The sequence below is a fragment of the Ambystoma mexicanum genome, chromosome 13 (assembly GCF_040938575.1).
Source record: "Ambystoma mexicanum isolate Mex_15411 chromosome 13, UKY_AmexF1_1, whole genome shotgun sequence".
NCBI lineage: Eukaryota > Metazoa > Chordata > Amphibia > Caudata > Ambystomatidae > Ambystoma > Ambystoma mexicanum.
This window is the reverse complement of record NC_090938.1, coordinates 502042114-502065335: the sequence shown is the minus strand read 5'-3', so window position 1 is coordinate 502065335 and position 23222 is coordinate 502042114. Positions and strand designations below refer to the sequence as shown.

The 23222-nt window shown below is 48.2% G+C and overlaps 1 protein-coding gene across 1 annotated transcript in view; it reads left to right on the top strand.

Moving 5' to 3' along the window:
• MYO1D (myosin ID) overlaps nucleotides 1-21955 on the top strand; it is a 780763-nt gene extending 758808 nt beyond the window's left edge. The window contains exon 22 of the mRNA XM_069634169.1: nucleotides 18647-21955. Within this exon, the coding sequence (XP_069490270.1) occupies nucleotides 18647-18803 (157 nt within the window). The 3' untranslated portion in view covers nucleotides 18804-21955. The remainder of the gene's footprint in view (nucleotides 1-18646) is intronic.
• Nucleotides 21956-23222: the final 1267 nt, after the last annotated feature.

Genomic DNA, 23222 nt, shown 5'->3' with positions numbered 1-23222 from the left:
CATAACATAATTGAAGTGGTACAATAATGTTGATATCTGGGAATGTATTACCAAATTAAGCATTATTCAAAAGTTGCAATGGATAAATGAATTAAAAAATATTGCGCCAGTCATTTTTGCTTAAGGGTGTTTTGATAAGAAAGATGAGGGATTCTCATTGTTAAGACTTAAAGCTAAATTAAGAGACAATACATAACTCTTGGTTTTCGTGCAAAGGCTGTTGTACGAAAGTCCTGGCAGGAAAGCATACCAGGCAAATTCAAGTGTGTGAAAAGAACTATATACGGTAAAAACAGAATCCCAAAGAAGATCCATGGCTTTAGGATTTGAGTAATAACGAATGTCATAAAAGCAGAAGAAGAGGGTCATTTCTCCTTAAGTGAATTGTGACATCAAGAGGAGGAAGTTATCCTTTTGGGCTGATAAGGAGTTGTTTCTTTGAACTTTTGTTTTGCTGTGAAGAAACCAGGGGAAGGGACACATTTGCTGGAACTGTGAACACTATCTACTTTTGTTGAGTTGTACCTTTTTGTTGAACTTGAACATTTGTGCACTTTCAAGGCCAAAGTCATGTCCTTCACCCCCTTAAAGTTAGTTTCTAGAATACGAGAGCTAGGATCAGATTTTGGACATCGGATATTTTTGCTTTGGACATCTTGATACAGGACAGACCCTTAGTATTGGTTGAGGTAGGGAAATACCTCTTAGAACAGGGACCGTGAGGCCTTTTCCAACCCTTTTATTATTTACATAAATGTTTATAGCACCCACTATGAGTCCTCTGTTTCTGTGTCTCAATCCTAGTTCTTCACTAGTCCCATGTTGTGTAGAATCATGACGAGTTATGCTATCCTGCTGATTTTGGAGGACAATTCTCCAATCAATGTACATCAATACATTATGCTTGCTCTGAATTGGAATTAATGTTGTTGGGCACCCAACATTCTGTTATTAGGTAAGCACATTTCTATCTAAAAATGAATCAGTCAAGGTCAAATAACATATTGTCAATTTTGAGGGAGGCAACAAAATTAACACATTTGATTGTGATATAATTGAAGTGTGACCTGTTAGGGGATCCTGTGACACGGATAGCGCAGATGAAGGTGAAAGCTTGATTATGGGACTAGTGAAGAACCAGGAATGAGACATAGACAAAGAGGACTCATAGTGATTGCTATAAACTATTATTGAAATAATTAAAAGGTTGGAAAAGGCCACACTTTCCCTATTTTAAGAGGTTTTCCCTCACCTCAACCAAAACTAAGGGTCTGTCCTGTGTTAATATGTCCAAAGCAAAAATGTCCTTTGTCTGAAATCCTATTCTAGCCCTCACATTCTAGAAAAAACTATTTAAGGGGTGAAGGATATGTCTTTGGCCTTGAAAATGCACAAAGGTTTAAATTCACCAAAAAAGGTATAATTCCAACAAAAGTATATAGTGTTGACAGTTCCAGGGAATGTCTCCCTTCCCCTGGTTTCCTCACAGCAAAACAGAAGTTCAAAGAAGCAACTCCTTAGTTGCCCAAAAGGATAACTTCCTTCTCTTGTTGTCATCATTTACTTAAAGAGAAATTACTTTCTTCTCTGGGCTTTTTATGGCATTCAGTATTACTCAAATCCTAAATGCATGGATTTTCTTTTGACCATATATAGTTATTTTCACACACTTGACTTTGCCTGGTACACTCTCCTGCCAGGACTTTCATAGGTAGTTAACTTTTACACACTTGACTCTGCTTGGTATACTCTCCTGCCAGGGCTTTCACACAACTCTGTATGGATGTGGTTCCAAGATCCGCTCTTTACATGGTATACTTTCCTGCCAGGATTTTCATACAATACCCTTTGCACAAAAAACAAGAGTTGTGTATCATCTCTTAATTTCTTCCACCTTCTTATAACCTTCTCTCTTGTTGGATTTACTTTACTTTATTTCCCAGTTTGTCCAGTACTGGGACTGTGAAGATTATTGAGGAGGCACAAAGGGGTTATCTCATTCCCCACTCTCCGTAAGCAAAATCACCTTCTTTGTGTTCTTCAAACAGTTCCCTGGCATACCAACCCTCCACTGTGAGCTGGCCGGTATTGTTTCATGCTCTGCTTCACCCACTCTCGTTCGGGACTGTTTCTGGCTTCCGCGGTGCTTGAGCACCTTTCCCCAGCAGCGATACGGTGCACTTGCAGCACACCCGTGCAAAGTCTGTCTGTCGTCTTCTCGTCTCAATTGCATCGTTCTTGGATTTCGTCAGCTTCAAGTCCCCTTGGCAGCACTCTCCAGCATTAGCACAGTGTTGCTTTGGTGCTCCGGTTCTGCACACCTGTGCAAAGCTCCTGCATCAGCTTCTTGTCTCGCCACCACGAATACAGAGCCCTATGAGACACATCCCCTGTTCAGACTCCATCTTTCCCTGTTTGCACCTTATTCCTTGGGCTGCATGCCACGTTCCATCCTCCTTGTTGGCGTTTTGGAGGAAACTCTCTCCAAACCTTCTCTCCAGCTGACGGGAGCCAACTGCTCCTATCGGCTTCTCTCCTCCTGGCTTAGCACTTCCTGGCTTCCCTCTGCATTTTAAATCTCCCGCAATGCATGTTTCTTTCCAACAACTAAAGCGCGGATTGACTTCTGTACTCTAGTGATCCTCAGAACTCCATTCCTCTTCCTCGTCCCAGCATTTTCAAAGGGTTCATGTACATGAGTTTGAAAATAAGTTATTGTCATTCTACTGACTACAGGATTTTGAAGTCTTGTGGATTGTTGAAGGGGACTATCACAATAGGTCATTAAGGCACGAGGGATGGATGGATGGACCATCCCTAAAAGGATAAAGGGAATACTGCATGTCACCCACTTAAGTCTGTCCCCCTGCCGGAGGTTCACCTTCCCTAATGTGATCCTCTCTTGTACGGCCACCCCCCAGGGTCAGGACCAGGTAGCGGCTGCCGTCCCCTGGCCACATTAGAGGATACCTCCTGAAAAGGAGTGATGACATCATCAGATTCATTACAGGCTGAAATAGAAAGATCATTGGTTTCACCAGCAAAAAACTGGCCCAAGAATAGACTGAATTGTTCCCTACACTATAATAAGATCTGATATGGCATTTATAACACTCCTATACACAAGTGTTTCAAGGCGCAACGAGGCAAGAGAGGGGAAACAGAGGGAAGACAGGCAACGATCCTACTAGGCCAGGTGACATTGAGATCGCGCAAGTGCAGGGGAGGGGGAAGATGAAAAGTGCAGGGGGAGAGGGTAGTACATAGGATAAAAGTAAGTAAATAAAGACAATAAATAAAAGTGTAGCCAGCTGGAGGGCAGTGCAAGGATAAGTACAGACATTGGGTGTCAAGTGCTAGTAGGGGCTGTAGGGATGTAGAAACAGTCCTTGAGTGCAAGGGTTGCCCAGTGGGCAGGGCAGGTGTGCAACTGGCGGGAGGGGACCTGGGCCTGAGATCAGAGGGTAGCCAGGTAACCAGTGCAATTACATATTCAGCCAGGAGATAAGCAGGGGAGAGGAGGAGAGAAAGCAGAAGCAAAGGGGAAGGTCTTGAGGTGCTTCTGGAGATGGTTGTCCTCAAGTTTTCAGAGAGGCAGGGAGGCTGTTCCAGAGGGAGGCGCCAGCAGAAGAAAGAGATCTACCACCAACGCACTGCTTGGAGAAGCTAATGACCATGAGGGATTTGGAGGCGGATGAGCAAAGAGCTCGAGAAGGAAAATATTTAGGAAGTGAGCGTTGAAGGTATTGAGGTCCCAGGCCGCAGAAGGCCTTGTGGACAATGCAGAGGGTTTGTCTATGGGCCTGAGACTCTTCGCATTGCAGAGTAGGACACAATATGCAGACACTGAGAATACATTTATGAAAATGGAGCTCTAAAACGTTTTGTGCTGGCGTGTGTATCTTTAAAATGTGTAAATGATTCATTATTTTTACATTCAGAAGAATTTTGGGGCGATGTATGAATGGGACCCACGTTTCCCTTATTCTTGCGTTGAGTGAATCTTTATTTGAAAGTAAAGATAATTTAGGATTAAAATGATGATTGTGGTCCCAAAACATATTTGATCTGTAATGTAGTTGCATGCAAATGAATTTAGGCCATACTTGGGGGTACTTGCGTCTGAGGTTTTAAGATTTTAGAGCTTACTTCAGTGATAATATGATATTTAAGGAAACAATCTGAAGTTTGTATTATTGCGAATTGGTAATGGTTTGTTTCGGATGGAATTTGTAAGATTAATGATGTTTTATGTTCTATAATAATAATATAAAAATATCAACCCTCAAATAAAAATAGTCACCATTCTTATATTATATACCCCAAAGTCATTGTTTCTTAGCTCGTGGCTGGCAATACCACTTGAAAGCCATAGCCTTTGTCTAATCTCCTGATCTGTACGGATACATTCTCCTTCCCAGTCCTTTCTAGTCTGTATCTGCGGTGGTGGTCGGTCAGAATTTTGAAAAAAAAAGTCGAAAGACAAAAATGTTGAAAAAATAATATCGGAAAAAAAAAGTTGAAATTTTTTTACTAATTATATATTTATTTTGGGGTTCGGGAATAAAAAAAAATGGGTAAAACAAAAAAAAAAATTTTAGAAGGGGGTTGGGGGGAACCCCCCCATTTCGAATAAAAAAGTAATAAAAAAAAATTCGATTTTTTTTTTTTTTTTCAATATTATTTTTTCCAAAAAATGACTTTCGACATTTTTGTATTCGAAAAAATGACTATAAACCATCTGCGGTCTGTGCTATATCCTGTGTATTTCTACGGCCGGGCTTTGAGGCTGCTAATCTGGTTCCATGTGTTAGTATCCTCGCAAAAATATCGCCATATTTTTGCGGTGATATTAAGGCATGGAACCTGCGGGGGACACCCCCGCATTATTTTTAAAGGAGCGGGGACCACCCCTGCAACCCCTTCTCCCAAAAACCCCAAAAATGATCCCCCACAAAAGTATCGCCTATGGCCCTTCCAAACGACCATATATACGGCGATATTTTTGGTGGGGATAATATTACCTGATACCGCTAATCTGTGCTCTGCGTCGATGAACAGGTTAATGGGTACTTTCTTCATAGCTTCTCACCATGGTCCTGGATTTGTGCACGAGCAAGAATACCTTTCTCTTGGCTCCCGATCTATGTCTCTTATGGGGCAGCGGCGCCCTGGGCGAATTGGCGCCCCCCCTTCCCCGCGCGCCCCTGGTCAACAGAGGGTGTGGCCACAGAGTCACTGTGGCCACACAGCTCCGGCGAGGAGGTAATTCTATTAATAGGGTGCATTAGCACCCTATTGTTCCTAAATGCGCTCCGCTACCGCGGGCGCATTGACTAACAATGAGGCGCCTGCCACCACTATGCCAGCTCGGGGGGAGCCCTTGAAAGACTCCCCAGATCTGGCATAGCGAGGGGCTATCGGTGCCTTTTGTTGTTGAAGGTGCCCGCGGCGGCGGGGCGCATTTGCTGACAATCGGGTGCAGAGCACCCGATTGACATTGAATGCGCCCACCTGCTGCTCCTTCTCCCGCTACGTCTGCTCAGGGGAGCCCTTGAAAAACTCCCCTCAGCTGGCGTGGCGGGTCCAATGGTGCCCTGGGGGGCGTGGCGCCCCGGGCAGTCGCCCGGCGCGCCCCCCCCCTAAGGCCGGGCATGTCCCTTATCCATACCAGGAGGACATGTTCCTACCTCTGGCATCTAAACTGATAACTCAAAATGTATGCTCTGGTGTATGCACCGTCCGTATAATGCCTAGTCTGAGCTCCATATCTATGCCAGTGTGTCTGCACCTTTGGCTATGAATTGGTGCTGATGCGCCACCTATAAGCCAAACCTATTGCATTGGAGTACATCTAAGAGGGCGATAACGTGGGGAGGGACAGAGTGCTTGTTCATATGGCTACTGATCTGTGCCCTACTTCTATACTACAGTCTCTATACCGTCCTCGTGGCTACCGTTACCTGTGCTAGAACATCAGTAACCTCGTCATTTACTGCTAACGTTGCCCTTGAAATGTTAACTGTTTGCTATTCTGATTTCAGCAAGGATGAAGGAGGTCAGGGGACTCAAGGGCAGAAGTGTCGCTAGGTGCGGGCTGCGGGGGCTATAGCCCCGGGTCTTTCGGTTGCAGCCCCCGCAAGGCTAGTTATTCCATCCTCTGTGCCTCTTCTTCCTTCATTCCATCCTCTGCGTCTCTCCTTTCCCAGCCTTCGTGTCTCTCCTTTCTTCATTCCATCCTCCCTTCATTCCATCCTCCCTTCATTCCACCTTCATGTGTTTCCTTTCTTCATACCATCATTTCTTTATTCCGTCCCTCATGCCTCTGCTTTCTTCATTCCACCCTTCATCTTTTCTTCATTGCATCGTCCATGTCTCCCCTTCCTTCATTCCAGCCTCCATGTATTTCCTTTTTCATCCCATCCTTCTTGTCTCCCCTTTCGTTACTCCTCCTTTCTTCATTCCATCGTTCGGATGCTTTATTTATAGGACTTTACTCGACGTTGCATTTCCTCCTTCAAGAAAGATTAGATGTAAATAAAGGCAACGTGCAGTGTTGCAAATGCCACTCGGCGACTGGCTTCTGGGCCCCGCCGCGGGTGACGAATGGTATTTGCCTAAGATCACGTGCAAGTCTACCCCCTGACCTCACTCTCCAAAGGCAGGCTTGCCCTTCACATTTCCCTCTGCCTCGTGCCCTGCTAGTCATGGTGTCTTTGTTACTCTCGCTGTCCCTCTGCCATCCCGTTTGCAACCTCTATTCTCGTCCCTCACCCACCCACCCAAGGCCTGTAATTTTCCTTGTTTGTGTCGCTCTCGCTCCCCTCCCCCTTCGCTCAGTACAGTGCCAGTTTCCATCTCTCCCCATGTACACAGACAGGGAATATTAATCGCGGCCGCCGGTTGGCTGGCAGGGATGCAGGAGCAGATGGAATAACTAATGCCCGGGTTGCCATGGCGACGCAGAGAGCTGCTGAATGTACAGTAATGGTTTTTGCTTCACAGCTTTCCCGGTTCCATCTCGCCTCCGCCCCTCCCCGGATTGTCCCCAACACCTCCCTTCTCCTTCAGCGTCATTTGCAGACAGTTATCCCACCCCAGCTCTTGAAGAATGCCCCTGGCCTGTAAGCCGGGGCGGATAGCATATGCTCCCAGGGACGGGGAGCACATCCTATTAAGCGCTCAGCCTTCTTTCCAGTGCACCGAGGGTCTAGGCTTGCCCGAGCCGCTCTGCGGGAGAGGCCGAGATGCCGCTCGCCCCGGGCGCCAAGGGAGTCGGCTAGCGGTGTGGGAAAAGGGTGCTAACTGGGTGCAGCAGCACCCATGGACGATGAACCTACTCCAGTGGTTTTCCATGTTCCAACACGGCTCCATTATCGGCTAGTCGTCTCCAAGGAACGCCTCTGTTATGGATTATGTGGCCTCGTTGAGAGTGTGGCAGTATCAGCCGTGGTAATGCCGCCAATTGGAATGACTGTTACCGCATGTGGTATGCATGCAGTAATTTGATGGGTCTCCATGATTCAGAGTCAAGCAGCCCCCCCCCCATTTAGGAGTACATAGGACTCTTTTGGGGATTACATATTCCTGGATACGTTCATTACCGCATGCACGAATGGTTTCAGTACACACTCTTGCCTTGTTGGTGCAGTAAATGTGGCCGTGATCGTGTTACTGCCCCCACCAGACTCTTAATGAGGGCCTATGGACGTCATATCTTATCCATATTACATCCGACTTCTAAAATAATGCCCACATCTAAATACAACGTATAGCGCTCGCCAATAAAGGCTTTAGGAAAGGACTGCCGTCCACGAGACACGTATCTCTGTTTGTCATAAAGCGCCTACTAGGCTTCAGGGCGCTTCCCGAAGTGAAATGATATACATACACAGCCGGGACCTGAAGAGGCCAAGTTAGGAATCGGTAAAGAAGGGTTATGAAGAGCTCAATGGAAAATCGTAGAATACCAGACATTTGATAAATAAGTAGAAGAGCCATGGGTGCCCACAGCATGGTGGCCGTACCCCCAGAAACTGTCCCTCGATCAAATGTCATGTTGATGTATACCGCACACCGCTACCGCCCAGGTCCGGGGCAGTCTACACGCGCTCAAATGGGGATTCGGCCTGTCCTCAGACGGCGCTTCCAGCCATGTCAAGGCAGCGGCACATGCCAGAACCCCCAAGGCTTCCAGCAGTGTGCGGCCTCTAAATCCTCATTCTGGGCCCCCACCCATGGCGTCCACTAACGCAAGTACCGAGGATGTGGCCCTGGTCGCCTGTCCCTCTACTTTGGTCACTAACGAGGATGTGGCCCTGGTCGCCTGTCGCTCTACTTTGGTCACTAACGAGGATGTGGCCCTGGTCGCCTGTCGCTCTACTTTGGTCACACAAGAGGATGTGGCCCTGGTCCCCTGTCCCTCTACTTTGGTAACTGAAGAGGATGTGGCCCTGGTCGCCTGTCCCTCTACTTTCGTCACTAACGAGGATGTGGCCCTGGTCGCCTGTCCCTCTACTTTCGTCACTAACGAGGATGTGGCCCTGGTCGCCTGTCCCTCTACTTTGGTAACTGACGAGGATGTGGCCCTGGTCGCCTGTCCCTCTACTTTCGTCACTAACGAGGATGTGGCCCTGGTCGCCTGTCCCTCTACTTTGGTCACTACCGAGGATGTGGCCCTGGTCGCCTGTCCCTCTACTTTGGTAACTGACGAGGATGTGGCCCTGGTCGCCTGTCCCTCTACTTTCGTCACTAACGAGGATGTGGCCCTGGTCGCCTGTCCCTCTACTTTGGTCACTACCGAGGATGTGGCCCTGGTCGCCTGTCCCTATACTTTGGTCACTAATGAGGATGTGGCCCTGGTCGCCTGTCCCTCTACTTTCGTCACTAACGAGGATGTGGCCCTGGTCGCCTGTCCCTCTACTTTCGTCACTAACGAGGATGTGGCCCTGGTCGCCTGTCCCTCTACTTTGGTCACTACCGAGGATGTGGCCCTGGTCGCCTGTCCCTCTACTTTGGTAACTGACGAGGATGTGGCCCTGGTCGCCTGTCCCTCTACTTTCGTCACTAACGAGGATGTGGCCCTGGTCACCTGTCCCTCTACTTTGGTCACTACCGAGGATGTGGCCCTGGTCGCCTGTCCCTCTACTTTCGTCACTAACGAGGATGTGGCCCTGGTCGCCTGTCCCTCTACTTTGGTAACTGACGAGGATGTGGCCCTGGTCGCCTGTCCCTCTACTTTCGTCACTAACGAGGATGTGGCCCTGGTCGCCTGTCCCTCTACTTTGGTAACTGACGAGGATGTGGCCCTGGTCGCCTGTCCCTCTACTTTGGTAACTGACGATGATGTGGCCCTGGTCGCCTGTCCCTCTACTTTCGTCACTAACGAGGATGTGGTTGTTCTCAGTGGTCCAAGTGGGCAGGGCGGTGCTCCTCTACTTTTTAAAATTGCGTTTTACTGTTTCTTTACTTTTATTTTAAAAAGAAGCCGTTAGGGAATGGTTTCGTTTTTAAAATAAAAGTGTAGGAAGCAGTTGAACCTTTTCACTTCAGCACCTCAAACAGCAGGCGCACCTTTGGGGGGGGGGGGGGGGGGGATTTGGTTTGTGTGCGGGAAGGGGGGGCTGGCGATGGGGGTTTGTGGGGAGCGGGGGCAGGCCAGCAGGGAACATAGTTCCACTACTTCTTTTCATACACTTCGACCACTGGTTGTTATTGTCCTGCCCATCTGTCGAAAACGCACACACCTTTCACCACCCACTCCCCTTGTCCCCCTCTTTGGTCGGTCGGGCAGGCAGGGGAGGAACGGCACAGAGAGGGATGCAGAATGCTGGGGCTGCTTAGTCCCAGATGCATCTTTAGCAGAGAGGGGTGCAGAATTCTGGGGCGACTTCACCCCCCAATCCATGCTGAGCACTGTCACGGCATTTGGGTGACTGTTCGTTAGCTGCCTCCGCTGTGATGCTGCCAGCGTGAGGTTGCCTGTCTCTCCGTGTTCTCTTGGGACATTGTGTGTGTGGATGGTGGCTGTGGCGGGAATGCGCATCTGTATCGCCGCAGGTGTGTATGATGTTGCCTTTCTGCGAGTATGTAGGAGTGTCCCATTGTCTGCGTCGTCAGCATGAGTCGCACTGTTAGCGTCAGCGTCTTGGTGTTTAATTGCGTGTCTTTCCTGCTGAGCGCATCTCTGCTTGCTTTGCTGTGTCTCTCTTCTATTGCTCTATATTTTTTGGTATCCATCATACTTTTCCTCTCCCCTTTCACTCCCTTGTTACCTCTCACTCCTCGCTCTCCCTTTCCATCCATTTCTCTCCCTCTCTCTGCCCCACCCCCCCAAGTGTACTCGTCTTTTTGCCTGGAGTCCTTTTGGGTGGGAGAAGGGGAGGGGGGTCGAGAGAGAGAGCACCATGCAAGTCAGTATGCCACTCCCTGCCCTAAACACACACCACTCCGATCTCTTTGGGGCAGCTTTGTGTTGTTAATGGGATGCCAATGTTATTTCTAGGCAGTCTCCTGAGCGGTAATTGCTTAATTGCAGTTGTAAACCAGCAGCTTGTGAAATAAAAACGTCTTAATGCAGTGTGCCTTCAGCCACTTGATTTATAATCAATATGTGCGTCCTTGCATCTATTCATTGCCATGAATTCCTTTGAAAAAAAGTATTGCAAAATCTAACGTTTGTGGCTATTGTATAAGTATTAGATGGGCATTTGGTGGGCACTGCCATAGTACCACTAGAAATCTCATTGCTGGCTAGTACCATTATAAAGTGCCTGGAAAAGGTTTATCCCATGCATACAGGAAAGTCAAAGCTGTGGGCTTTGCCAATGCTTGTTTTCTCTTGTTTCAGTGCCCAGTTTCGTTGGAGCGTGGTTTCTCATCTGTTTGTGGATCAGGGGTCAAGTCCTAAAAGAAAAAGTGGGGGGACTCATTAAAATACCAATTGAATGTGGTGTCACCAGAAATTAGCATATCAAGGTGCCCTCTGAAAAAAGTGGGGGGACTCAGTCCACCCGTGTGTACCATCGACTTGAGCCCTGGTGTGGATGCCTGTGTTCTGGGGGTTGCGCTGCAGATCTTCTGATAAGTTAGAACCCTCCTCTCCCGCATCCCACCCCAGAACACCATAGTGTGTCCAATATCAATAGACTTTGAATGACACTTCACTAAAACCAAGCCCCCTGCACCCCAACGCAAATTCTTAAATTGGCTCCCCTGACGTTTACACCGTAACGGGCCAGGGACCGCAACATTGCGTCATCTTGGAAGTGAGCAATGGGTGTGAAGTAATGATTCTCGATTTCACGCGGAAGGCTTAGCACACAACAATGCGCCCAAAGCCCACCTTCATTCCGGAAGCCCGCCATTTTATTTCTGTAGAATTGGCTCTGAGGCGGGGCTCAGGAAGAGTGGGCTGGGGGCAGCGACACTTCCTCGTCCCACGTGCAAAGCCTGCGCTAGAAGGGAAGCAGGGTCACCGCAGGGCCGTCGCGCGCACAGCTCGCCCACGCCTGTGGTGGAAGCTTCCTGTTCCCCAGAAGTGCACGACGCGTGCACGCGCGGCTGCGCCGCCGGGTGCCTGGCCTTCTAAGACGGTCCGCGCGTGCCTACTTTTCATGTTCCCCGTGAATACGAGCAAGACGACTCGGGCCATGGTGAGAAAGCCACCAGTGCTGTGGTTGCTTGGAATTATGGGACTTGTAGTTTTCCTACATTTCAAATGGCAAAGAAAACATCTACTAGTCCCAAAATTCAAAGGAGAAAAGAAACAGGACTGAATGGCCTTCTCGGGCATGGTCATGGTCAATTTGGAAGCTCTGGACAAATATTAGCAACAGTCACCTAACCTACTTCACAGCTTCCTGCTGTCATAACTTAAAAGCCAACATTATTTTATCTCCCACAGTAGTGTACTGTGGGAACTACAACTGGCAGCTACATCTCTACGGTGGCAACGTGTAGTTAGTTCCTGTCCCAACTGCTACTGAAGGGGCAGTCGGCCCCTTTGCCCCCCTGTACTCAATGACTACATTCTCGCCGAATAGAGCGCCTTGGGACATTCCTTGCACGGTCAGAGGTCACCTTAATGTCTGTATGTTACTTTGGCGGTTATATACTATATTGACCTACATTCCAATGCTGTGTCGCTGTCATAATTAGTGCTTGAACCAGTTTGAGGAAAACTCAAACCGCTCGAACTTCAGGCGGTCTGCGGTTCCTGGTGCTTTCAAAATTGTTAAGCGATTCGGCGCTAAAAACAAAAAAACCGTCATGGGTTCAAAGCAGAGGAGGGCAAGCTTCAGACATCAGCAGGGCGCTGTTTTTATTCAATTCAAACTTGAGGACCTGCTCATGCTAGGAATAGAAAAAATACTTTCAACTCTAGTAATAGCAGGCCTCCTGCACAGGAAAAAGGGTATAGCAACGTCTGTGTATAGTGCAAGCCTCCCCTCGTGCTAGAATGTGTAGCACGCACAGGATGTTGGCACTAGAAAAGTTTGTTTTCCTTCTGCAAGTGCCCGCCCATGCTAAACATAGACACGGATTTTGTTTTCTATTTTTATCCCTTGAGTTTTTTGCATTTTGATTGGGCAAGGGTGCCCACCTCTGCTAAGAGTGCACTTTGTTCTATTTCTGATGGGGAATCAGCACTGGCACCCCCACCATGCAGGGCACAAAACTAAGAATTGAGAAGGGAAATGTGGCATGAAGGGAATTTTGGGATGGTTCCCTCCCTCTACGTATGTCCCTCCCAAAAATATTTCTAGGCTACCAGATTTTTCAAGTGATGAACTTTGAATATGTACGGGCCATTTGTGGGTTGTTTCTTGCACCCCCTAGCCATAATCACATCCCTTCCTGCTCATACCCAGAGGTTGGAATGGGACTCTCCAGGCCTATCCCACCCACCAAGCAGTGTATTATCATTTCATTCACTTATCTATGTGGAGAGAGAGCGAGCCATGGCTAGGGATGCTTCATGGGTGAGCCAAGGAACCATTCAGACCAATGGGTGCACTATATAAACGATCAATATTGTAGGTGGAGCAACACAGAAGTCTTAATAAACTATGAATCAGTGATTCTTTTTCTATAAAGCACATTTAAAAAAAATACGAAAAAAATGTTGGGTACCAACATATTATGCTGCATAGTTGCTTTTAAAAAGCTATCATGTGTTCAATAAAGCAACATTAAAGGTATTAAATCACATGATAAACCGACCTACAACATATAAACATTCTTACTAGAAACATGTTGGGCAGAGCAAGTATCTCTCACTTTGAAAGGCCAAAAGACTACAATGGTGAGGTGAATGCCTACGTACACACACTCTACAAGGCAAGACAGCAAAGTATGTGATTTAAAATGTGTCGTTCTCCACAATATAATGACAAATACAAGGAAGGCAAACCAGTGTGTGGGTTTTGAAATCGGTGAGTTGTACTAATTGTCCATAACTATTTGGGAACTTCACAAACTTGGTGAAAAATTGCATACTTCTAAATGTGCTTTAGTGATTGATTAGTGTGGTGTGTTCAGGTGTATGCGTATATGATTCCATAGCTTAACATGAAGGGCAATTATGGTAAACTATCTTACTGTGTGGAATGCCCACTGCAGAGATGTGTGTGCTCTCTGACACAAGTTTGAATCTTGGTAAGACCAACATGGAGTTTCATCATCCAAAGTCATCCAAATGATCACCATTACGTCTATTATTGATATGCAGAGACAAAGGCCCTCATTCCGAGTAGGGCGGTAAGGGATACCGGGCAACGGTAAGGAGACCGGTGCTGGTAATCCCCTTACCGCCCTACTACGAGGTGCCTTAGCGGATCCCTTCCTTAACGCCTGGTCTGACCAGGTGTTAAGGACGGGACCCGTTAAGGCACCTGGGTGCAAATAACGGGCTTGCCATACGCCTGCCCGTTATTTGCACCCTCCCCATTCCCATTGAGCCCTATGGGGGCTCAAATGGGAATGTGGAATGGTTTGGTAAATGGGGACTTACCGGCCCCTCCAAGGTAGGAATGGACCAGTAAGTCCCCATTGAACCAAACCAGAGTCGGTACCGGTATGGGAGGCAGTCACGGCGCAAATAGCGCCATAATTACCACCATACTCGGAATGAGGGCCAAAGACTTGGGGCCTGTTTATAAGGGATACACATGTTGGCACTCGGTAGCTGCTGCTCTGTGTATCATTATCAACATGAAAGCACTTGCTTTTATCATTGTTTGAAATAGGCATGCAGTTTGTTGCACATCTTGTGAGAAAATTGTGCCGGTTCACAAAGTAAAACTAAAGTTTTACAAAAGACAAAAATCTATGTGAAGTTATGATCTTTACTCTTTGTTCTGAAAATTAAACAACTCTAAGGGGTGACAAGAATCATGTTTTAAAACGCAGATATCCCATCTCATAGTGACAATTAGCACTTTCCAGGAAGATTTGGAATTGAACACGTCAAAGGGTCACTGGAAAGGGCCTCGTCATTGCAAGCATTTCTCCTTAATCTATGACTCTTGGACAGCACTTGCAAACCAAGAACACAGCAAGAAACTTCAACATCTGCGCACCAAAGTCATGACTGCTCCCCATCATGACTGATTTGCATATGGCTGGACCCCTTTTGCAATGGCGCAGACGGGCTAAGAAACAGTGGTGTGGAAGGTTGCCCAGAGCAGTGCCAGTGGTTCTGATTCATTCAAAACTTTCCACCCATCACTTATTTGGTTTTAGTTTGTCTCACTCACTGTGTGAGAGAGGGTATGCCCAGATGTAGGTCCCTTGCTCGCTGCGCCATAGGGAACCAAGCTGCACCTCACTGAGGAGGCCCAACGAGGCCGAAACATGCCTGGGGTTGCTTGTGTTTCCGTGCAGAGGGGATGTGGCCTAGCAGTTCGGGCAGGGCTGCTCCCATTGGTGGCAGTACCTAACTGATTTGCATACGGCTGGACCCCTTTTGCAATGGCGCAGACGGGCTAAGAAACGGTGGTGTGGAAGGTTGCCCAGAGCAGTGCCAGTGGTTCAGATTCATTCAAAACTTTCCACCCATCACTTTTATGGTTTTAGTTTGTCTGTGTGAGAGAGGGTAAGCCCAGATGTGGGTCCCTTGCTCGCTGCGCCATAGGGCACCAAGCACCTCACTGAGAAGGCCCAACAAGGCCGAAACATGCCTGGGGTTGCTGGTGTTTCCGTGCAGAGGGGACCTGACCTGGGAGTTCGAGCTGGGCTGCTCCCATTGGTCGCAGTACCTGACTGATTTGGATATGGCTGGACCCCTTTTGCAATGGCGCAGCTGGGCTAAAAACGGCGGTGTTGGAAGGTTGCCCAGAGCAATGCCAGTGGTTCAAATTCATTCAAAACCTTCCACCCATCACTTTTTTGGTTACTCCCCATCAATTAGCTGACACACAGCTGAACCAGGGCCTCCTAAATGCAACAACGCGTCAGAAACCTGCTGTGCTACCCAATTGAAGGGGGTCACACCCCTCCACAAGTTACACCCATGTGTGCTATTCGCTCCTACAAGTCGCATGTCTTGTGTCCAAATGCGTAGCTAATCACTCTTAAGGGTTTGATTTCTACATTTGGGTCACTGGGTGAACCAGCTAGCTGGTGGCCAGTGGAGCATGAGACTGGGCTGGACTGTGACACGTCTGTCCTGCGGATGTATACTAATTGACCTTTTCAGAATTGACCTCGGGAGAACTGACCTAATTTAAAAGGTCAATTAGGAAATATGCCCAACCAATCCAAAACCCCCCCGCCCAATCCCCTTATATTATTTATAATCCAAAACCGACCCAATACATATATAAAATAACTAAAATATAAAGGTCAATTGTGCAGAAGGTTAATTAGGACCACTATAATTGGGTCAATTAGGACAAAAGGTCAATTGTAAAAGGTCAATTTGGGTAATACCTGTCCTGCGGCCTTTTCGTTCTTCCAAAGAAAGTGGTTGTCTGCTTCAGCTGTATCACTACCAGCATTATTGGGCTGCAAAGGTGGTCACAGAGAGCCCACCCGACCAGGACTTGACCATGCACTTCCTTGTTTCTCGTCCCACAGTGAAGACCCGCGTCTTGAGGTAGCGCCCAGAAGCTTTAATACTAAAATGGATCTCAATTCAACATGAAGCCAGAATGTCTGGTGGTTATGGCTCTTGCGCTGCTGTATTGCATTAGAGTGAATAGCGTGACACACCCAGGCCACCTGGGATGGGGTTGCCCAAGACGATGACACACCTGCCACTCTGCACCGTGTAGGAGCTACTCACTGCACTCAGACTTCAGGCCCGCGCCGATTAACTGATGGCAAGTTGGAGCCCTGCCGTCAGTGCCATCTCATGGGCATCCTACTGTTCCCAACGGAAGGGTGTTGGCAATGACTCAACAGCCTAGGGAACACTTTGCACTGAGGCTCCCGGTGGGATGCTAGCACACTCCTGCACTCGGCCAGCAAGAGATGCAAACATCTTAACCTCCTTGTAGGCTCCAGGCTTAATCCAGTTAATGACTTGATGTGTTTAGTATTTGAGGTAGCCAATCCCTCACCCTCCAGGTGTCTTGCCTACAGCCCACATCAGCCCCACCGGCATTGATAGTGATGAAGGATCATGGGAGTTGGAGGCTAAAACAAATGTCAGGTGACAGGTTGGCTTTCCCTGCATGAGTTTCTCTTTGGACGTGCAATGGTGTTGCTTGTGATATTTTCACATATTAAAGGCTGCACACCTTAATATTCACTATTCAGCCCCGCAAAACCCCCTGAAAACCAATCCCCCTCCTGCCCGCACGCTTAAAAATCAGTGGGTTTCTCCTCCCAAACCTCCCTTTAATCCCACGCCCCTCCCTGCCATAACCATGTCTGCCCACCCCCCAAACAGAGAGATACACACACGTTGAAACGCACACACGTACTCCTCCACTCGCCCCCTCCCTTCCATGCAACAAACACTCCTCCACACAAACACATCTTCTCCCCCAACCAATCCCCACCACACTACATTTCCCAACAACATACACACAGACAAACACTCAGCTCACAGCCGACTTCCGTCTTCCCCTGCCCGTCCCGGCCGTGCCTGTCAGCCCCTGCGTGCACTCGTGTCCGGCAGGGGCGCGACAGTTAGATTTAGAAAGACCGCTCTGACTGTTCTCAGAACAGTCTTTCTAAATCAGTCTTTCCTACAAGACCTTTTCAATTAATACCATGCAATGGTGCTCGTTACATCACCCTCAGAAAGCTGACAGGCTGCCAACCCTTCTGAAATGTGTTCTTCCGACCTAGGGTGCACACAGAGTTTAGCAGTGGATGCTTAATCCACTGGGCCATTTTACTGCCGTACCTATTTTGTACAAGAACAGACATTGTGGGCGTGCAACGATTCATGTTGCCAGGAGGCAAATCTCTCCTAGAAGTAGTTGGTCCGTCCCAAGCATGTCTGCAAACACGTAGTTGTATGCTTCTCATTTTGACTCCATTGTGCTTGCCTGGTGGGGGGACAGCGGGCCGGCCTTAGGGCAAGGCAGGTCGGGGGGGGGGGGGGGGGAACCGCCGGGGCGTCATTAGCCCCCACCACGTCTTTCAAGGGCTCCCCTGAGCTGGCTTAGTGAGAGAAGGCGCGGCAGGCGCCCTATTGTTATTAAATGCACCCGCGGAGGCGGGTGACTGTTTTGTGATTACCTTCTTTGTGAAAGCATGCCAGGACCCAAGTACCTCCAGGGTTAGAGCACAGCAGGGCCCGAGCACCCCATGTGGTTGGCATTCTTCAGTTTCTTCTCATGACAAGCCGGAGGCTCCAGACTGCCCGCCTAGCCATCCTCTGTTTAACCTTGCCCATCTTATACTCCATCCCCTAAAGGGGAATACTTCACCTTCCTATTGGCATATTGTCCATCAGGACTTTGGGGTTAGGTTTCATCACATGATCGCGTAAGCCTAGGTGATAAAACGGGGCGGCCATTTTAGATTTCCAAATGCACGTGCTTTCAAATGGGTTCTGGTCTCTTTCCTTGGCAGCGTTCTCTCAGAGTTTGCCTTGGTGACATATTGCCCTGTGGAGGGTACAAACCATTAAAGATAGGAGTTCACTGCTTGCTAACTTTGTATTCTCCTAGCAGCCACAAGCGATTGCTCACGCATGCCATGTTAAAGAATAGATTTGCCTAGGCCTCTCTGATATCTCCTGATATTTAGATGCTAGAACATTCTCCAGAGAGTTTGGAGGAATGGAGACTGGACTTGGACGGGAGTACCAGTTAAACACTTCTGTCGCCATTTTACTGTTAGTTCCTCTTCCTCCATAGGCCCCATGGCCTGCCAATCCCCCTCTGTTCATATTGTTCCATGAACAGACAGAGGCTGGATTGTGGGAGTGGGTGGACCCTGGGCATAGATAACGAGATGTGCTCGATCCGGGGCTTCAACGCCATACATATTGTTGTTCTGGTTGGAAGGTTGGTTCAATGGCTCTAGAAGGCCAGGTCTACTTTTACTTGTTTGTTGATCCTGCCGGGAGGTCATTTGCTGTATGTTTAATGGTGCTCTGCCAGTATTCTCTGTCAAGTTACGGAACCGGTGACCTCAGAGTCCATTTCCTAACTTCTTGTTTCTTTTCCTATCTCTCCTCCAGCGAGAAGCGCCACCTGCAGGTGACCGTCACACACCCCATTCAGTGCAGCATGCACGGCAAGAAGTGCACTGTTTCGGTGGAGACCAGGATCAACCAATCGCAGCCAGACTTCACCAAGAACCGCTCAGGCTTCACTTTGGCCGTGCCAGCAAATTAACCCCTTATCTGATCAGTACCCCAAACGTCACCACCAATTTGCATGAAGGTTCAACTCCGCCTGAGCTGATGTAGAGGACGATAAGCCTTCTGGGAAGGGAGCCGGACTTTAAATCGCTCAACTCTCCGGCATGCATCGAAGCCTTAAGGTTCAGCCCAGTCTGATTTTCTCCATGGTGACTCGCTAGAATTGGGGTTTCCGGTCCGGTGAAAACTAAGCTGCCGTTATTCTATTCTAAGACATCCCTGGGAGGAAGGAGATGGCACCAGTGATGAACAGGAGCACTCTTTCAACAGGGCCATTTGTAAGTGTGTGTCCAACCGGCAAAACAGCCAACCCCCTTGAGGGTGCCCCCCCCAAAGCAATCCATTTTGTGCAAAGAAGATCCACGTGACCCCTGAAAGTGTGACATTGTTGGATGGTTGTTTTTAAAATTGAAGAGCCTTCAATGAACTCCGCGACCCTCTCAATAGTAAGTCTCAGTGTATGGGGGATTCATGTTCTTGGGATGAGTGGGGCACCTTTCATCCTACACTCTGTGCGCCAAGAATCAAGACCTAGCACAACGTAAAAATGAGTTCACCTCCTGCCCACAATCCTCTGTCCCCGACTTAAATTCAACGAGCTTTACCCTACAGGATCTCTGCTCCCTGCCAGGCGGAGTTGCAATGCTGGCATGAAATCCCAAGCACACCAGAGGCGTAGCCAGGGTAGGGCCTGAGTGGGCCAGTCCCATCCTAAATCTGTAAATGCCCACTCAGCAGCACTGTGTGGCCTTTACTGATGTTAATTTGACTGCGGTGGACCCAACATCATCAGCTTCAGGCCGGACTTGTTAGAGAATCCTGGCTACGCCGCTGAAGCACACCCGAGTTCACATCCACTCTTTGATCTTGGGTTTTTTGATTCTATTAGGGAGCTCTGGTTGGACAGAGAAGACGGGCCAGTAGTTTACATTTTGCACATGGGCGATTCTCAGAGCTCCCCCGGGGCCTCCCATTATACGTCCTGCCGTGTCTAGGCTATCGAAATTGCCATTGGCTCGTAGTTTCTGGTGGTGAGTGGAGGAGACCAGACAAGAGGTGGTATTGGAAGATGTCGCAAGCGATTTCGTGACCCATTTTAAGACCAATGCCAAGGAAGGGGAATTAGGTGGATGAGGGGTGATTGGAACAGAGCGTAGATTGATCGAAGAAGAATTCTGCATAGCAAGAAAGGTGCAGCCATATTACTCCACCGCTCCCAAAGAGCATGCAGGGATTAATCCATGGATATCCTTGTAGCACCTTAACCAGAGGCAATTCAAGCACTTTGAAATGGACCATATTTTTTAAGTAAATAGCCTGGCACAACACGTCCCTAATTCCTCAGTGGTACAATGAGGAGATAGCCTTTGCTGCTGCCAACCCTGCTGATAATGGTACTGCTGCCACCCCTGCTGATAATGGTTCAGCCCAAAACCAGGCCCAGCTCCCACATTCATACAATCAGTGGCATTTTGGTGGGTGTTCGTGTTTGGTCGCGGTTCCCTTCTATATCGGCAAACCTTGCTCGAGGTCAGCGACACCAGATTTCTTTTATTTCTAATTAAAACCATAGATATTTCTTGCTGCAGCCTTTTCATTTGCACTGTGGTCTTCTAGTTTTTACACCTGGGGGGAAAACAGGATTAAAATGAATCCGCCGCAGACATCTGGCAAAAGGGGCAACCCGGCGACTGAAGGGTATTGTTGGCAAGTAACTCAGCAGAATGAAGGCAGGGGGTAAACCGGGACAAGGCCAAGCCAGGATGGCAGCACCAGTGGCATTTTTCCACCGCCATAGTCCCCACTTCCGTCATGCATGTAGAACCGTGTACATTAGGAGCAGTCCTGGTGATTGCTTTTATTTATGGGTCTGAAATAGATGCCAATGTCTCCCGCATGCAGGAGATGATTTCATGTGCCCTCTTCCCAAAACTGGAGCGCCAAATTCCTTCTATTGCCAAGTGTGGCCCTTGGGGGACTGGGGGTGCCAGTTTGATGTATATGCTTCTTCCTTGTTTTGTGTATAGAAATAATGCAATGTATTGCAACCTTCCCTCGGGAGACTTTTCATTCTAGGCAGGGGCCCTGCTGGTCAGGCTAGGTCTCCAGTTCTGTGCACAAGCAACTCCCAAGTGTGCCATGTTCCAATGATGGTGTCACTAATGTAAGGAAGACGCGACTGTGCAATTATGTTGCGCGGAGCTGGAGAAGCCACTATGATGGGCTCTCGCTACCACACGTCATTGTTTGAATTGTAGCAGTAAATCCTGTCCAACCGTTTTGCACAAGTACTCACACATTAAATCTTTGAGTATAGTGGTAGACCGACCTCATGTCCAGCCTGCATGCTTCTTCTACTCTGGGAGAAGGGCAAGATGCCTGCATGCTTCTACTCTGGGAGAAGGGCAAGAAGCCTGCATGCTTCTACTCTGGGAGAAGGGCACGGAAGCCTGCATGCTTCTAGTCTGTGAGAAGGGCAAGAAGTTTGCATGCTTCTACTCTGGGAGAAGGGCATGGAAGCACACGGCGGCTGGAGACCGATATCTCAGCAGTGCCTCCTTTTTGCACAGCCGTTCATCTCTGCACAATTCCACAGGTGGTGACAAGGAGCGAGATCCGTCTTCTCTGTGCTGCAAGAGAGCTTGGAATATGGTCCGCATTCAGCAATTACCTCCCACCCAAAACAATAAGCCACACTCTTCCCAGAATGTGGATTATTCCGAAGCCTTTACTGGTGTGTACATTCCATGCATAACACATTTGCACAGCCAAGTACCTTGCTGGATCGCCAGCATGGCCATGTTAGCCTTCACACTTGCTCCTCAATACATGTAGATCAAAAGCAAGACACCTATTGACCAGTTGTTGGAGCAAGAACTCCTCTGAGGGTCAAGAAAAAGATGGATCGTACCAGGAAGGTCTGGATTCTGTTTTAAAAAAAGAAAATATATATATATATGCGTAATTGTGATGCTAAATATCTGTAGTGCATAGATCCTTTGTTACTATGCATATTATTTTATACAATCTCTAACTTTGATCTGAAGACTGGAGCGACAATGCAATTAAGTGCTCTTTTTATTTTGTAATTCTCCTTGTACTGTATTAAAAGAAAGATTTACGCCATCCTGCTGTATGGTCTGCTTCTGTGCTTCAGTTTGCTTACATCTCTGGCCTGATTCACTCCCGTTGCCGGGGGCTTGCAACTTTCTTTGCTCTGAATATGCACAGCACCTGCCAGGCACAATTTCTGATGTGTGCAGGGATAAGGGGATAACAAAGGTACGGTGGTTGAAGGTAGAAAAAAAGTTGCAGCACCGGGGGAGGAGCTTATTTTATTTTTTAATCACAAGTATCACTTGTATTCACTTTTTAATTATATCCATCTTTGATTCCACCTGCTGTTAATATCTGTAACAATAAAAGGATTATCATCTCTGTGAGGAGTCAGGATGGAGATGTAGACAGAGATCATAGTTTTGGCTATAAACTTTTATTCAAAATAAGAGGGTTGGAAAGGGCCCCACTGTCCCTACTCTAGGAGGTATTTCCCTAGCTCAACCAAAACAAAAGGTAAGTCCAGTTTCAAAGTGTCCAAAACAAAATATCCTGTGTTCGAAATCCTATCCCCGCCCTCACATCCTATAAAAAAATGCTAATATGTGATGGGTAATGTCTTTCGCTCGGTAAGTGCCCAAACGTTCAAGTTCAAATAGACAGGGTAATTCATGGAATTTCGCACAAAAGTGTCGCACGCGGCTGGCGCACAGCGTACCCGTGCGAATGTCTGCATCAGCCGCGTGCGCTAAAATCGATTTCCGTGCACAGCGTATTCATGGATTTTCGCATCAAAAACCAGCCGTGGCGCAGCGACCCTGCAGCAGCGCCAGTTACGCCCCCAAGAACGCCCTTGCGCAAGGAAAAGCCTTCAAAATCCCCAAATAATCGCAAAGGGCTGCGCTAACCCTGGACCAGTTCACAGGGCTGGCAAACAGCAAACGCCAAGCGGGGAACGTGTATTTCAGTGGTTCGCGGGAAGTTCCACACGCGATTGTCCTGTGTACGTGTATTTCAGGGGTGCGTGGGAAGTATCACACGCAAAAGCAGCAGGGTACGTGTATCTCAGGGGTGCGCGGGAAGTATCACACGCGATTCCATCAGGGTACGTGTATTCCAGGGGTGCGCGGGAAGTATCACATGCAAAAACAGCAGGGTACGTGTATTCCAGGGGTGCACGGGAAGTATCACACGCAAAAGCAGCAGGGTACGTGTATTCCAGGGGTGCACGGGAAGTATCACACGCAAAAGCAGCAGGGTACGTGTATTTCAGGGGTGCGTGGGAAGTATCACACGCAAAATCAGCAGGGTACGTGTATTTCAGGGGTGCGCGGGA